A 15,020-nucleotide genomic window follows, 5' to 3' on the forward strand; every position below is an offset into this window, starting at 1 on the left:
ACAAGTTACACAGAAAAAGATCAGCTGTTTGGAGGTGTGATATCTGTAGATGAGAGCCAAGTTAGGAAAGGGGGTTAGCTATTGAAATAGCCAAGTTAAACAAGAGACACTTAAGGCTAAGTAGCCTCCCAAAGGATTGATAAACCTTCACATGGGGAGTGTATGTGGTTGAGCCATTAGCCCCAAATGGTGTCTTGTTTAACTTGGCTTTTAAGATAACTAGCCCCTGTCTAACTTGGACTTCCCTGATGGTATCCCACCTTTACAGGGCTGACCCTCTTTATAACTTGGCTTTTTGTATTTATAAAATGGTTTTGATCAGATAGCACTCTCTCTTTTTTTTTTTTTTGATTCAGAAGAGAATTAAGCTCGATTTAGAAAAGAATTAAGTTGCAGGAGAGAATATATTAGTGTCGCATTGAGAGACAAGCTGATTTTAATAAAACACAATTGTAGAATGAAGAAAAAGGAACATGGCCAGAACAGGATTTTAACTCACAGCTTGCTCTCCCACAAGTAGATTTTGTTGCCGTAAGGCTATATGAAGAATAGCTGACTCTCTTTTTTGCGTAACCAAACGAGCCCATCTAGTCCCTTAAAATGAATACAAATGCAGAAAATGCAAAAAGAAAACCGACATTGCACAAGTGCTAAAAAACTTGAATTTGAATGTGCACTCATGTCTGTGCACTGACACAACTGCAAGAAAATCAGACAATGTAAATAACATATGGTTTGTTTTTCCAACAAAAAGAAAGAAGGAAGGCAAGGGGGTTTAATAAGTTTGGCAAGTTATCCTTACTAAACTATCATACTCCAAAAGGGACATTCTGTGTATCATTCCAGTTCTACGGATGCACCAAGAGCCAAATCCTGGTCTTACTGAAGTCAATGGGAGTTTTGCCATTGACTTCACTGAGACTAAGATTTGGCCTCAAAAGAATTAATTCCAACAACTGGAGTTGTCAGGGCAGTAACAGATTTCTCATATAAGTTTTGTCCTGTGTGAATAGCAAAAGGCTCGTTTTTTAGCTTGGCTAAAGATGCTGTTGTGACTCTGAATGCCTGGGGTGTGGATGTATGAGTGTGTCTGCAGGGAAAAGCATTTGCAGAGTTATGTACATTTTGATGAAGGGCAGGGACGGTGTTTTGCTCTGTGTTGGTACGATGCTGGGCGCAGTGGGGCCCAGAGCCTGATGGAGGGCTCTGACCGCTCCTGTGCTATAAGCAGTTATTCATAATGGTGTTACAGAGCTCATAAACAGTGTTCTGTATCTGTGGTAGATACAGTAAATGGGTAACATTGTTCTCATGTAGCAACATATGCTTTAGATAATTAGGTAATGCAGTACTTTATAGACTTTGAGAATTAAAACAGGAAAGCGCATTATTCCACACTGCTCCACAGCTCGTACCCAAGCATTTCTGTATGTGACAGAAAAATGCAATTTGTAGTGACACAGCCAACTATTTTGCTTTTTCTTTAGAGCAGCGTCTTCTAAAGTTGTGTTAAAATGTCCATAGAGAAGAAAAAAGTACTGCCTGTTGTGTACAGCTTTCTGTCCTTTGGTGTATTCTTATCCATTCAAAATCATCTTTGTCAGCCAAAAGTATATGAAATTGGTGGAAAGCAAAGGTTTTTTTATAAAACATTTTAACTTCCTATATCTGTATTATACAAAGTGTTTTTTTACACAAAGAAAACTATCCTCTTCTAATGATCTGATTTTCATTGAAAGAAAATGTGTTACTTCAGTGTTTCTACCACAGTAGAAAGTGAAAAGTGTATTGCAGCAAACTGAGGAGGAAAAAGCACAAAATCCCAGTGAAAATTATATGACATTCAGAATAATGCAGTGGAGTGTGAATGAATAATAGACCATTGCAAGCAGTGGGGGGAAAAACCAGCAGGATCTTTCCCATATTGTGTAAGACACCAAAGTAAAGCTGCTTGCTTTATTTAGAGGGAATCATACTGTAAGTTCGATTTATTTTCTTCATCTTGGTAGGTAAAACCACTGTGAGAGGGAAGGCCAAGGGGAAACTCTCACGTTAATGCACTTCTCGTTTTCTTCCAGGAGGGTACACAACTGCTACAAATGCCGTCAGTGCAGCTTCACAGCTGTTGACACACAGTCACTACTAGAGCACTTCAACACTGTGCACTGTCAGGAGATGGACGTCACTACAGCCAATGGGGAGGACAGTCATGGCGTTTCATCTATCAAGGAGGAGCCAAAAATTGACCTCAAGGTCTACAGTCTGATTAATCCGGACCCCAAAATGGGGGAACCCGTATCTGACAGCATAGTGAAGAGGGAAAAGATAGAAGATAAGGAAGTGCTCAAGGAGAAAGGTTGGACTGACGGTCCCAGTGATGATCTTCGCAATGTGACCTGGAGAGGAACAGACATTTTGAGGGGGAGCCCATCATACACACAGACCAGTCTAGGCTTATTGACCCCAGTGTCAGTTGGCCAAGAGCAGCCAAAGCCTTTAAGGGATAGTCCAAACGTAGAAGCTGCCCATCTTGCGCGGCCCATTTACGGCTTGACGGTAGAGAGCAAGGGCTTCCTGCAGGGCGTGCCAGCTGGAGCGGCGGAGAAAGCCGGGCAGCTCACTCAGCCCTACCCTGGGTCCGGCGACAGCAAGGCAAAGGACGAATCCCAGTCCCTATTACGGGTAGGAAGCTCTCTTTTTTTTTTTTTTCCTCGCTTTTTATGATTACATGTGTGTTATGTTTAATTAGGCAAACAAATGGTTTCTTCAGCTCCACAGTAATGTGGTTGGGGTTTTTTCATGCATGGGGGGAAAAAAAAATCAAGGAAGACTGAAAGGCTCAAACTTGTAAAGCTAAACTGGCAGGTAAATGTTCCAAGTGTTTGCATAAAGCAATGTATATATTGATGTAGTATTAGTAAGCAAGTGCTTCTGCTTTTGCTATTTAGCTCTGATTGAATTTTGTTTAATCATTCCTAAATGTGCAGGTTGATGATGCATTTGAAGAAGGAAGTTTTAGAACCCCAGAAGGCTGCACATCTGTTACACTAAAACAACTAATCACCTCTTAAATTTTGTGGTGGTGTGACAGTTCACACTTAAGCAAGATTTCACATTATTAAATACCTAAGAATATGAAACCAGAGTTAAATGTTAATAAAAAGTAACCTCTTTTTTTGTAAGGCAACGTAATTATATATCAATTTTGACACTTTTCTGGTTGCCTTGGAAGCAAAAGAGAAAGAAAAAAAGAGAAAAGGATGGAGCTTGGGTGATAAGAAAAGGAGAATATTTGTCACATCAAAGAATTCCTATTGTGTCTTTTTTTTAAACAAAAGAACCTACATATAAGGAACTTCCTCTTTCATCAAGGTATGCTTTTTCCACTGTAGAGAAATCTGAGGTTAGAAAAGCTCTCAGATTCTGAGGAGCTGAACAGGGGGACAAATCAGTGCCTTTCCCCTGGAGTTATCACTGTATGTTTTCAGGGGCTGCTCCCTATTTGAACTTCTACAAACTTGCTACATGAGCAGTCAGTCCGCAGACAAACCTCACAGGAGTGGAAGTGATGATCGGCAATTTTGATTTATTGTCTTTTATAAGAACATTTATGACCATAATATCCATTACTGTAAGAGTGAGCAACATGTCAGAAGTCAAAAGGCAAGATAAATGTTTTATTCCATGGTCTGCTAAGATTATACATAGGTATATCTGTCTCTGTATACATATATAAGTCCTACAGACTCTTTTTAAATGAAGTCAGTGGTCTTAAAAATATTGCAGTTATTCTAATTATAAAATACTGTGTCTATTGCTTAAAGCCTTCATGCAATTTAGGGGGACCACAGTCTTTTGTACCGTACAGGTCACGAATAGTTACACTTAAAATCTGATAACAATATGAGTATGGCAGGTTCCCTGTTGCAAACCTAGGTGTGTGCTTACTGTGAATGGCAGGATTATATTTCTCTCCTCCATTTGGAAATATCTATAAAAATATGCACATATATCCAACTAGGAGTGGAATTCGTGCTGTACATATGATGCTAGTTACATCCCACTTCGATTCTTGTAGTGATTCTTAGCAGTGCACAGACATACTGGCCAGAGGAGCCATTTATATATTGTGTTATCAGAATACAAATAATTTTAATTTAATTTTTGACTACTAAAGAATGAAAAAAACCAAAAATCTGCAAAGGGATGTGGGAGTATGCAGCATCAGCTATATAAAGGTCTAAATTTGGTTGTTAGCTGGAGCCTAAAATCTTAGTAAGTGGTAAAATAAGGCCATTGTATTATCAGTTTTAGCCATTAATGAATGTAGAAGGGGAAACTGTACACTGGCTGCTTCTTATGCCCTTTTTAAAAATAAGTTCAGACACTTTTTTGAAGTCTTTATATGAAAGCACTAATTTATTTTTTTTTTTAAATCAGTATTTTTATCACTTTGGAAATATTTTGATCACTTCTGGATATTCAGAAATATGAAGTACTTGTAATTTCCGTGATTTTCTGGGGGGGGGGGAATAAAGGTCTTATTTTTGTGTATTAACAGTGTATATAAATTAGTTCCTTGCATTGTAAAATGTGTACAATGCAACTTTTCTTTCATAAGGTTTGTAAAAGGATGTATTAGTGGATTAGGTCTATACTGACTGGTGCAACCATACCGACACCCTTCTAAGAGGAATTATTTTTGTGTACACCTTTAACTACCTTGCTCTTTGAATGCTGTTGTGCCAAGGATTTGTTTGTCTAGGTTTTTTTGCGTAGTTATAACATTTTAATTTTCACTTTTCTTCTTTGAAAACCAGGCAAGTTGCCTTTGTCAGTTTGAAATATTTAAAAAAAAGGGAAGAAGGTTAACTTTCTAAATCTCCTGAACAGAGTTCCTAATCATATATATTTCATCACTATTGATGGCTAGAAGAAAATAGTGAGAATTCAAACTTCTTGAAGGTGAGGGCTGATCTGAAGGGTAGGAAATGGTGAAAGATGAAGGAGTATGATTCCGTGAGTGATATTAATTCCCTATTCATTCCCCGGGATCTGTGAAAAAGATCATAGAAACCTAACTCCTTTGTTTTGCTCTTGATTTAGTTTTCTGTAGACAGAGTTATGGGATGCAGTACTGGAGCCAGGAAATAAGAAGACAAAGTGATGGTCAGCTTGACCAGTGGGAGTTTAGTGTCGGGTTTTATCTGACATATATGTATGTTATATGTATGCCTGGAAGCTCACTTGGCCCAGACAGGATTAGAAATTGTTCAGAAAAGAACTTCCCTTCCATGTTGGAAAAAGCTAATTTTTGTAGTCCTCTGAAATAAAAAAATACTACCTATTGTTAAGCAAATCTCTCATGATTATCTGCTTTTGGAGAAATTTATTTTTCTGAGGTGAAATAGCTAGTACAAAAAGCTAATGCTGTGCTAAAATTTGGGCCTTTCTAAAAACAAAGTGTTAAATCAGTATATACTTCTGGTACCATACAATGAGTGCTCATGCAAAATACTGTATCCCAGGACGACTGGTGACTAGGAAACAAAACCTATAATAAAATCACTGTGGACACCTTCATTTTTTTTCCCCCAAAGACTGACACAGAGGAGGCCAAAAATTTGGGATTACTCAGTGAATAAACACTGTGAGAAATGGACTGAAAGAAAATCTAACACATCCCTTTGGTTGTACTGGCTATTCAGTATTTATAAAGTGGTTCTGCTTATTACAAATGATTTGTAATGATTTGACAGTAGTAGTAATACCATGTGCTTTTCATTTTTTAGTTCTCTCATGACTGGGGGAAGGGAAAGGGGAGATTATGTTTTTCACATTTTTTCATATAGATAGAAGTTAATACTGCAAGTGGGTTTTCTAGATACTGAGTTTAGGAGTGATCAGCATTTTAATAAAATATCAGAGACGATACAGATCAACTGGGGAAAGGATGAAAATCTGCAGTTGCCCACAGAAATCCCTGATGCCTACAAGATAATTGTGAACTTTTGGAAATTACTTGGGAGTGTTTTTTAGCTTTGCATGTTGTGTAAGCCATTTATATGCTGCTTTTTTGCATTCCTTCCATGCATGATGGACATGTTCCCTCCCCAGACTCTGTGCTACAGTAGATTATTCGTGGGAGTCATTAGGGTAGGATTTCTTTCCTTTTTAGCAGCTAAAAGACGGAATCGCTTGTGACCTTTCGGGAGCTGGGGGTGGTGCAGTGGTGATAGCTTGAACTCTGCATGTGTGCAAACACACAAATGCCGTGGATGCACCTTTTTCCCCGAGAGTGCTTCCAAGCTGTGTGTATGTAACAGAATCTTTCTCAGGGGCTTGGTACACTTCTGTGAGTAGCTTTAATTTATTTTTCTTATTAAAATGTTTCCAGCAGCTGTACTTACAGCAAATCAGTATGTTTTGCAAGTGGGAATTACAAAAAATGTACCTCAGCATGGTACAATGTAGACATTATTTCTGCTCTTCCTTAGAGTAGCTGATTTTATAGTTTAAAGATTTGTTGATACTGGAAGGTCTATTGAGATGCAAAAATGTTCCTTTTTTTGGGTAGCACATTGGCAGCCAGCAGATTCCAGGCCAGGCAGATTGTTTAATGCTTTGACAACGCAGATCTTGGACAGCAAGAACTTTTTGCTAAACTGATTTTAAATGGAGTGTCCTGTTTTGGTATGTGTGGACACTGAAGAACAAAGTTTTCCACAAAATTGGGAATTGCAGCCTGAGCCTTCAGACCTATATACAGACCTAGTTAGCCCACCTGAAGGTATTGGTAAACACTGCTGCCTCGCATAGTAGTTTAGCTGGTGCAGATGCAGAGTAGCACAGATCAGTGTGTCCTGTGGTGCCACATAGACCTGAAGGCAACAGGGAGATGCCTGTGTATTAATGGTAATTCATGTAATGGGCAGATCTGTATACCATCAGAAGGAGAGAGATTGTTAAATTATTACAAAGGTATTGGTGATTTTTATCAAAGGCAGACTGCAGGCTGTAATGTTAAATATCTAACTGAAGTTATGTTAACCTTTGCTATGAGCTTTTTATATGGGGCAAAGGATAAAATCAGCTCTTCTATTAAATCGAGATTATTTTGCACCATAATGATCACTGTTTACACACTACACGAAATCACAGTATTTCAAGAAAGTTTCCATTTACTTTAAGAAGAGTTATTTTCTTTTTGTCTGTGATATTTACACTTCTAATGCTTCATATAGTGTTCTATCTAGAGCTGGTTATATGGCTTCAAATTTGGGGGAGACAGGAAATCAGAAAAAGTTATTTTCCCTCTGCCTGTTTTGTGTTCTCCTATGTGGCTGATTGACAGACCTGATTTTAAAATAAGAAATTGGTATGTATGTAGTAAATTTACATGTAATTGATTTAATATCAGTGTAGTAAATATCAGACACAATCCCTAGTGGTGAGCCGTTATTTCTGCTATTATAAAGTACTGACTCCTGTTATCCACAGAGTTAGATGCCACATAGCTGCAAAGCAGTGGAAATGCTGAACTGACCTTTGTCATTTCCAAAGGACTCTAAACATTCAGTTCTTGGCCAGAAGAATTACATACCATTAAAGTAAAACCTGCCTCTCTGATGTTGGTGGAAGTATTGCTGCTGCCCCTAGCAGGAGCACAAGGAGCAGCACTGGAAGGTTCAAACACACAGGGTGAGATCTTGGTTTAAATGTGGTTTTTCAGTGGTCACTACAGGGTAATGAATGGAAGTTTTTGTGTGCTTTGGCATTGTGTCCCACTTCCAACCACCTTTCGATAGCAACATCTTAATGGTGTATCTACACAATTAAATTTAATCCATGTAATTGTATCATACATCTTATATTTAAGTTGGTGGAGGTCTTGGATGTTGCAACTCTCCCCTCAGCCACTTTGGGAAAGAAAGAGCAGCTCACTACAAACCATCTGAAATGGTTTCTCTGTAGCTGCATCTCATTTTTTTCCCATTTCCTCTGACTCTGTTAGAGATCTTTCAGGAAGTATTTATAGTCAAGGCCATTCATTGCCATACGGGTCCTCTAATTAGCTGAGGGGAACTCAGCAGGCACTGTGTCTTACTAATGCACAGAGCTATCAGGTCAGAGAGCTGCCAAAGTCTTTTGGTTTTTTTAGAAGCACCTGTTTCCACAAGTCTCTGCCTGGGGAGGTAGTGGGCTATGTTTAAAAATATAACTACATCCTGGAAAATGGCAAGAATCCTCTGACAAGGAAAATGAGAAAATAAAGTTAGGACATGAAGAGAAATGGTTTTGAAGCATTGGGTTTCCTGCGCAAAACTGAGGTGAGTAAAATCCTCATGCTGCTGAAGGGCTCGCAAATGAAGCTAAAATAACTTTCTGAAGGTTTCAAGTAGTTTAGAAACAAACATGTACTTGGCTGCTTTTAGTAACTACTGGAACCAAACCCACAAGAAATTGAATGTTTTGCATTACTCATCCTGACAGAGTGATCAGATAGGACTAGAAAGTAACTTTTAGAAAAATGTTAACCTGCCCAATTAAAGGCATGTTTCTGGTTTTTGTGTGGGGTGTGTCTGTCATGTGGAGAGACAACCCCACCTCATGCATGTTTACCCACTCATCAGTGCTTTTTTTTTTTCTTCTCCCTTTTACAAATTGTGGTTTAGAAGAGAATTAAATGATAAAATCATTATTTGGGTGGGGTACCTTAATAATATGAAAGGGCAGCAGCTACGTCAAAATCCTTGATGAAAAGGTGAATCAGTATGTGGAACAAAGGTCTGGGTAGATCGGTACAGGCCGCCCAGCCGCTGCGTAAGCGGCAGGATTTATTGAAGTTGCTATGATCAATAACAACGATTCAAGCAGGGAGAACCGAGATAATTCTTGATTTAAAACAAGCTGCTTCATTTGGATGGGAGAGACGGTAATGAAGACGAGAACAAAAGAGTGCTTTCTTGTATTGAACCGAGTGGCCAAAACAGATTGACAGTCGGTGTCAGATGCAATTAACTCAATTTTCTGTACTCCTAGTTTGGGTAGGAGAACCTCTTTTTTACTCTCTCTGGTCCAGTATTTGGTGTTCTGGCACTGGTGGGAGCAAGAAGGGGCAGCGAGCCCACCATTGTCACCTGGATGCTGCACGCTGGTGCCAGGGCTTGGCTTTGCTGGGCGAACAACACCTGAGTGCTTGAGGCAGCCACTCCATGCCATTGCTGCCATGGGCAATGGCAGTTATTGGACTCGGCGTGAGGGTGGGAGTATCCTCGGCACCTGGGTACATCTCTCCCTGGCAGCCCCAGCTGCTGCAGGCTGGGTGGGGGTCTGGGCGCAGAGAGGCCCCCAGGACTGTCCCCCGGCCTGAACAGGAGCCCTGGGTGTGGGGCGGTGTGAGCCAGAGCCTCCCTCACCCTGGGGTGAGGCTTGAAGGTCTCCCTCTGGCTCAGCCCCTCTGCACTACTGAGCCGCTCTTATTGACACTGAAAACAACCCAGTCCTGCAACCCTTGTTCATACCCCTTGCTCCAAACTGGACACAGTGAATGAGGAAACGTTATTCCTTTAGGTATGACCAATCCTGGTAAACAGCTTTTTTTTTTTTTTTTTTTAATGGTCTTCAAATACATTCCTGAATTTTAGATTTTTTCTTTAAATTGTGCTCACAGTGAATGCAGCTTGGTTAAAGCAGTGTCAGGGTATGGAACACAGCTGTGGGCACTGCGAAGGCAAACAGCACAGCAGCAGCTCCCTCCAGTCTAAACAATTCTGAGAACTGTCAATGGGAAGCCTTATTCAAACTGGGAAGTAAGTAAATGCAGCTTCATGCAAGAGGACTAATTTCAGTAATCAGCTGAGTTTCTCCAAAGTTTTGAAAAGTGAAGTGTAGCTGTAACTATTATACAGCCTTATTATTGTTCTGTATGGCTAGTAGTACTTAACATTAGATTATATACCTGAAGTGAAATGGAAGCTTCAATTGTATTTGGAAACTAAGGAGAATCTTTGCCAAACTGGATCCAATAGGAAGCACACATTCATGTCCGAGGGCAGAACTCGCTGTTAACTTGTAGATTTTCAATGGAAAATTAAATTTCATAGATGAGTGCAGGCAAGGATTGTACATAATTCTGTTTTTGCCTGAAGTACTATGGTGCTGAACAGTGAAAATCTATGTGAAGATACCTCTAACATCTGGAAGTGTAGAATTGCTTTCTGTGTTGAATTTCAGACAATGCTCTACATGTATTTGGTAATTACAAGACACAGTAAATATACCCTTTTAGAGGAGGAATATTATGATAGACAGCAAATAAATGTGTAATTTATTGGACTAAAAAGGGAGCATTGTAATTACAATTGATTTGAAGGAATCCAGATGCTATCCACATCTGAACAAATTCAAAATGGTAAAGATTTAAAAACAGATTTGTGAATAAACAGTGCACACACATGTTCTGTGATTTTTTCCATGGAGGTATCTAGGCGTTAATATAGCCAGTTTAAAATGACAGCTATGGAAAATAGTTGTTATATGAACAGATGTGTACTGAAACAGAAAAAAAAAAATATTATGTGAGGTGCGCAAAAGTTTTTCTGGAATGTCTTTTGTTACCTTAGTGCTCCTCAGAATATGCATGTGACCACCTTGGAAGTAGTCTTAATTTTAAGATCTCTAATGTAGCACAATTGATTTAGTGAACGATTTCCTGCCTAATATAATTAATTTACTTCTTGTACCAAGTTCTGTTTTTAAAATGAAGCTTTATAATGGCTAAATGGTTCTGTTAATGTTTTTCTAAGAATTTTTCTGAGTAGCATTATGTATATTTTAGAAAATCTTACAGTCTTCGCTGTAGTGATATAATGTGTGTATGTAGTATAAATCTATCTATATATTCCATATTCTATGTTACATTATTTAGAGTTCAGGTACGATATAAATTGTGGATAAAGATGGGAGGAGGAATAAGGATGTTTTCTGTTCTTGCGCTGTGCATGGTATTAGGTTTCTGAAACAAATGGCTTGGTGGCAGCCCAGGCTATGCAGCACTTTGCAGGCAACTTGCGAATGGACTTTGAAATCTTTGCTGAGCTTGTGTATCCCTGTGCTGCCTGAGATTTGCAAATCTCAGGTTGGTGAATCACATTTCTCCTAGTTAGATGGTTAATTCCCTATGACTTCTTGGCAGCTCTAGGCCTCAGTCTCCCGATTCTGTCTGTAAAATGGGAATAAGGGCAGTTTCCTGTATTGAAAGGCGAGAGTAAAGACAGATGCGTTAATCTCTGTATTGTGCAATGATGTCGTCATAGCAAGAAGAGCCTGATCCATAAGCATCCTGAATCAATATTCCTGGTTAACTTCTCTGGGCATGATGGTACAACTTTTTGTAAGAATACCAGCAAAAGAGAAAAACTTAAGCAGATCATAATTTTAGTTTTAACTTTGTTAAAATTTCTATTTTTTCCTTCAACCTGAAAAAAAAAAAAAACAACCAAGAGAAAGCAGGAATTTTGAAGTGAGGCATTTGCATTTCTTGCACTTTGACATTTTGGTTTAAGTGCCTCTGATGTGTATAGTGGCAAACTACACGTTTTCACTTATGGGAAGAAATCTTTTAACGATGGCTTACAGTGGAGTCTTTAATCATGTGAGTTGCCTCCAGCATTTGCTGAGAGTAAAATTCCATCCTCTCCATTTTCAGATGGGTTGTATTATTGGCTGTTTCTCCTTGCAAGACTGTCTGTGCTTTGAAAATTGTGTTTAAATTACAAAAAGTGAGGAAAAAAGAGAAATAATCAGAACATTTGTCAAGGAATTTGTTATGAATGGGCACGAGGAGCAATGCAAATAAGCTTGGATTGAGTTTCAATTCACATGTTATTCTGGGAGCCTACAATTTCTGGTGAGAAAATGGCATATTTTAGATCTATTTCCTCCAGTTTTTGGCATGGAGCAATGCCTGTTTTGTTCAGTCAGATGTTCAAATGGGAATTTTGGATGCTTAGAAGTAATTTTAGTAGGTGGGGGGCAAATTTATTATGATGCTACAAATAGAGTTTGATCACAGCTGCTTCATTGCAATTATAAAAATCGACTGTGAATCACTTAAACTATATTTACTGGTTGCAAAAAAAAAAATAATCTCATCTATACAAAACCCTGTCTTGTTTCCCTTAAATGAGTATCATCATTTACATACCCGGTATTTTGAATTTGACTTGATCATGTTGCCAGAGTATTTTCATGCCGCTCTCCTCCTGTGCCCCGACGGCGATAGTGTGCTCAAATGACTCTCCCATTCTTTCCTGAAGAAACTGTATCTTTTTGTGTTAGGGTGAATTTCCGAGCTTGTTCTGAAATTACAGTAGATCACACACAGACCTCTTCAGACTTACTAAAAAAATGTTAGAAACTTCACTGGAAGTTGGGCACTTCAAAGCTCTTGCTTACTCCAGTCTGTACATGACTAAAAGGCTGTAAGGCAGACACCGCAAGGTGAAAGCTTTCAAATCAAAGCAAAACTTAATATACTGCTATTATCCTCTTTATAAGACATATGGAGAATAATATCCTTACATATTTATGATTTTTTTCTGATAGTAACTGCGTTAATGTTCATGGGGTTATGCTTTAGAGTTAGAAAATTCTGAGTTATACTCCATATTTTTTCAACGTTTCATAGCAGCTTCCCTCCCAGACCAAAGTGGATGTATTCCAGATCTGTTTAAAAGTTTGTATTGTGAAGAATAAGCTTAGTCAGCCTATTTCTTGAGAAGAGCATTTTCTTCACAATTCAATTAATGGACTCAGCTATGGTGATCATTTTGGCATTCCTCCCTGCAGATGATAAAGAAGACAAACATCTGTAAAGCTCTCCATTGACAGTAGCACAGTACCTGTTAGTATATTACTGAAATTCATTTATATTTGGCTGAGATATGCTAGAAACTTAAATATTTCCTTTTGTTTAAACTTCTCATAAACCTACCTTATGCAGTGTTTGACGGGTGGGGAGGGTTAATGGAAAATGTGATTAAAATCTTCTGGGCTTCAAGGCTTGTAAACAGCTTGGCACCTGCATATGTTTCTGTGCGTATGTGTGTTTTACTGGTTTGCTTACTAATTTTAAATTAGGTTTAAAAAATAGAATTAAATTTAAAAAGTGAGATTTATTTTTAAATTGAAAATGAAAAGACTTTTCAACTAGGCACAGAATATCTGTAGTTATTTAGCCAAATGGTTTGTAGGACTAATATTAATAATTTTCAAAGCAAAGAGTATGTTACAATTTTACTGATTTTTCCATTACAGAAAATTATGTTCTGCTTAGCAGAAGTTTTAAATCTGGGTTGATTTTTAAATAGATGTTCTCATGCCTTTAAGACTGTAAACTTAATCATCACTTAATCAATTTGCCTTTGCCTTCTAATAGCCAACTAAACGGTAGAGGTCTTTGCAATGGTTACCCATAACAACTATCAGAGCAGATTTAATGTAGGGACTTCTAAAAAAATTAAGAGGATAGTTGATGTCTCTTAAATTTGGTCCCTCAGTCTGGACTTTCTTGGTGTGGTGGTCAGATAAGTGACTCCTCACATGAGACTCAGTTTTAGTCAAACGTCGTGACCACCTGCATATGTCTCAGGAGAGGTGTTTCATTTGACTTCAGTGCCCCGAGTTGGCATTGGTGTAGACCTCTAGACTGAACTTTTTCTGAAATGTATCATTTCAGTGAGTGAATAGCCCGCTTGGGGTGAAGCCTTAATCACTGCTACAGGTATTTGAAGGTTTTCTTAATGATAGCCTCGTTAAGAAGTGAAGCATAAGCCATTTTGCACAGCAGTCCCCCAAGTACATCACTGTGGTGAGGAAAGAACATTTTTAAAAACATTGATTTGAGAAAAATTTTATATCTGCTGCTTCTGTAGGACCTTGGCAAAGTTGTTAAATGTTGTAAGCACTAGGAGGTTAACAGGATGTCCATCCAACTGTCCATACCAAAGGGCTCCCAGCGCCTCGGGAGCTGCAGAGTGTGCCTGGTGCTCTGCCTGGCTGTGAATGCCTCCAGAGCCTGCTGTCAGCTGTTTTTATCAGTATAGATCTGCTTTCCTCTTTGCTTGGCCAAGTTGCAAGGAAACTTCACTGTACCCTCTCTTTTCTTGTCTTCTTTGGCTTGGTTTGGCTCTCTCCCCCATTGATCTTTTGTGGAATTCACAGTTTTCTACAATAAAGTCATTGAAATTCTCCAAATTTTGAGCTTTCTTTTGAAAGAAAAAATACCAAACCATTTATTCTGTTATAAGAACTGTCTAGGTTTTCGGATCTGCCTTTCCTAAAATATACATTGTCTGCATTGCAAATGGAGGCTTCCTGGTGGGGATAGATTAAGCAAAATTGTCTAAATCTTCTTCTCGGTCTCTGCACTTTGCCATGGTTGGAGCCAGGGTGCTGGTCTGCATGGGCTTTGCTCTGACAGGTTCTGTCTCAAATGCCTACTAGCATGCACATAAATGGCCCTAGCAATCTGATATCCTTCCTACCAAAAATATTCTTATGGCCTTGCTTGCTTTCATCTGCACCACTAAGTAAACCTCAGCTAGTGGAAAGAGACATGTTGGAACACAGCAGAAGAACAGAATGGATGAAACTACAAATTGTTAGTCTGTTAAACACAGATAATGTCTTTGGGTACAAACTCCATTAGCGACTGAATGAGTCTGGATGGGTAGTAGCTTGTGGAAGTATTTGTTATGACAAAACCAACTTTTCATTAATAGTCAAAGTTATCCTGTTTTCCTCTGTAGTCTGGCCAACACCAAAATGTTTCAAACTAATTTCAGACTTGTAAAACACAGTCTATCAGATACAGACATATGGATTGAACTAATAATTTGCTTGCCATCTGCTGATAAAGGAAGCAAAGCATCTAAGTAGAAAATGAAGAAATCTGCCCTCCCCATTGGAATGTCATATGGTGCCTTTAGTCATTGTTTGTATTGACATTTTTATTG

At 38.7% G+C, this 15,020-nt stretch overlaps 1 protein-coding gene across 1 annotated transcript in view; it reads left to right on the plus strand.

Annotated features, from left to right (window-relative positions):
* Positions 1–2,078: 2,078 nt before the first annotated feature.
* LOC104167646 (zinc finger transcription factor Trps1) overlaps positions 2,079–15,020 on the plus strand; it is a gene marked incomplete at its 5' end in the record, with an annotated part of 149,425 nt that continues 136,483 nt past the window's right edge. The window contains one exon of the mRNA XM_009707960.1: positions 2,079–2,682. Within this exon, the coding sequence (XP_009706262.1) occupies positions 2,079–2,682 (604 nt within the window). The remainder of the gene's footprint in view (positions 2,683–15,020) is intronic.

Source organism: Cariama cristata, unplaced genomic scaffold (genome assembly GCF_000690535.1).
Source record: "Cariama cristata isolate BGI_N322 unplaced genomic scaffold, ASM69053v1 scaffold18039, whole genome shotgun sequence".
Taxonomy (NCBI): domain Eukaryota; kingdom Metazoa; phylum Chordata; class Aves; order Cariamiformes; family Cariamidae; genus Cariama; species Cariama cristata.